Genomic DNA, 1,639 nt, shown 5'->3' with positions numbered 1-1,639 from the left:
ATGCACCCCGACGGGGACCGGCTGCACCAGGGCACCACGTACCGCGAGGTGCAGAAGATGATGCACCACGAGTACCTGCAGGGACTGGCCCCCGCCGCCGGGCACGCCGTCGGGCTGGCGCACCACCAGTGGCTGCCCAGCGCCGGCACGGACTGGGGCAGCGGCGGGGGCGGCGGGGGCGCGCACCTTCCGCCCGCCGAGCACGCCAAGGGCGGCCCGCCGGGGCCCCGCGAAGAGCTGTCCGCCGCCGCTTTCCACCACCGCCCGCACCTGGTGCACCAGCCGGCGGCGGGCGGCGGGGCGGGCGGCTGGGCGCAGGGCGGTGCGCACCACCTGCCGCCCATGTCGCCGCCGTCGGGGCAGCCGCTGCTCTACGCGCAACCTTACGCGGGCCTTAACGGAATGCTGGGCCCGCCGGCGCCGGCGCTGCACCACGGGCTRCGCGACCCGCTGGGCGCCGAGGAAGCGGGCGGCCACGAGCTGGCGGCCTCGCCGCCGCCGCTGGGACCGCCCGAGCCGTCGGACGAGGACGCGCCGAGCTCCGACGACCTGGAGCAATTCGCCAAGCAGTTCAAGCAGCGGCGGATCAAGCTGGGCTTCACGCAGGCCGATGTGGGGCTGGCACTGGGCACGCTCTACGGGAACGTCTTCTCTCAGACCACGATCTGCCGGTTTGAGGCGCTGCAGCTGAGCTTCAAGAACATGTGCAAGCTGAAGCCGCTGCTCAACAAGTGGCTGGAGGAGACGGATTCCAGCACGGGCAGCCCCACCAACCTGGACAAGATCGCGGCGCAGGGCCGGAAGCGCAAGAAGCGGACGTCCATCGAGGTGGGCGTCAAGGGCGCCCTGGAGAACCACTTCCTCAAGTGCCCCAAGCCCTCGGCGCACGAGATCACCTCCCTGGCGGACTCCCTGCAGCTGGAGAAGGAGGTGGTGCGGGTCTGGTTCTGCAACCGGCGGCAGAAGGAGAAGCGGATGACGCCGGCCGGGGTCCCGCATCCCCCGATGGAGGACGTTTATGCACAGGCGGACACGTCGCCGCTGCACCACGCGTTGCCCGGTGCCGTGCAATGACTGCCCGGCCCCCCGCGGCCCCGACGGCGGCGCAGCGGGCGCGGGCAGCGGGGGACGCGCTTTAATTTATTCTCAGAACTGGCCCGGCCGCCCGCTCCGCGCCCCGCGCTCTATTTATTCGCCCGCCGGAGCCGCAGCGGCCGCCGCAGCAGTAGCCAAAGGTTTGCGATCTCTAATTTATTCCCTTCCTCGCGCGGCCGGGGGGCGGCGGCGCCCCCGGCTTGGCCCCTGCCGCTCTGCCTGGCCCGGCCCGCCCTGGGGGACGCTTCCAAACCATTTCCCGGCCCGTCTCTATTTATTTCTAACCGTGCGCGGAGCTCGCACCCTCCCGTTGGTGGGTTCGGTCCGGTCCATTCCCTTGGGTTTCGATTTTTGTTTGTATCTCTATTGCAAAACCAATGTAGACTGCGAGGGTCCGTTTCTATTTATGTTATAGTAAATATTTTATTACTTACATAAACCATTTACCCAGGAACCGGTCTCGTGTCGTCTTTGCAGGCTCAGCGCCCGCCCGGGAGAGCCGGGGCCGTCGGGGCCGGTGGCGGCGGAGCTGACGTGACGGGGC

General features: G+C 69.0%; 1 protein-coding gene across 1 annotated transcript; it reads left to right on the top strand.

The window, feature by feature from the left end:
• On the top strand, window positions 1-1,549 carry POU3F1 (POU class 3 homeobox 1). The gene has a single exon (XM_057383819.1). It carries the CDS (start codon window positions 1-3, stop codon window positions 1,072-1,074), a length of 1,074 nt encoding a protein of 357 aa, XP_057239802.1. The 3' UTR covers window positions 1,075-1,549.
• The last annotated feature ends 90 nt before the right edge of the window (window positions 1,550-1,639 follow it).

The sequence above is a fragment of the Malurus melanocephalus genome, unplaced genomic scaffold, assembly GCF_030028575.1.
Source record: "Malurus melanocephalus ecotype Western Australia unplaced genomic scaffold, MMel_1.1 scaffold_661, whole genome shotgun sequence".
NCBI classification, from domain to species: Eukaryota; Metazoa; Chordata; class Aves; order Passeriformes; family Maluridae; genus Malurus; species Malurus melanocephalus.
Note: the sequence above shows the minus strand (reverse complement) of the source record. Positions and strands in the feature narration are given on the sequence as shown.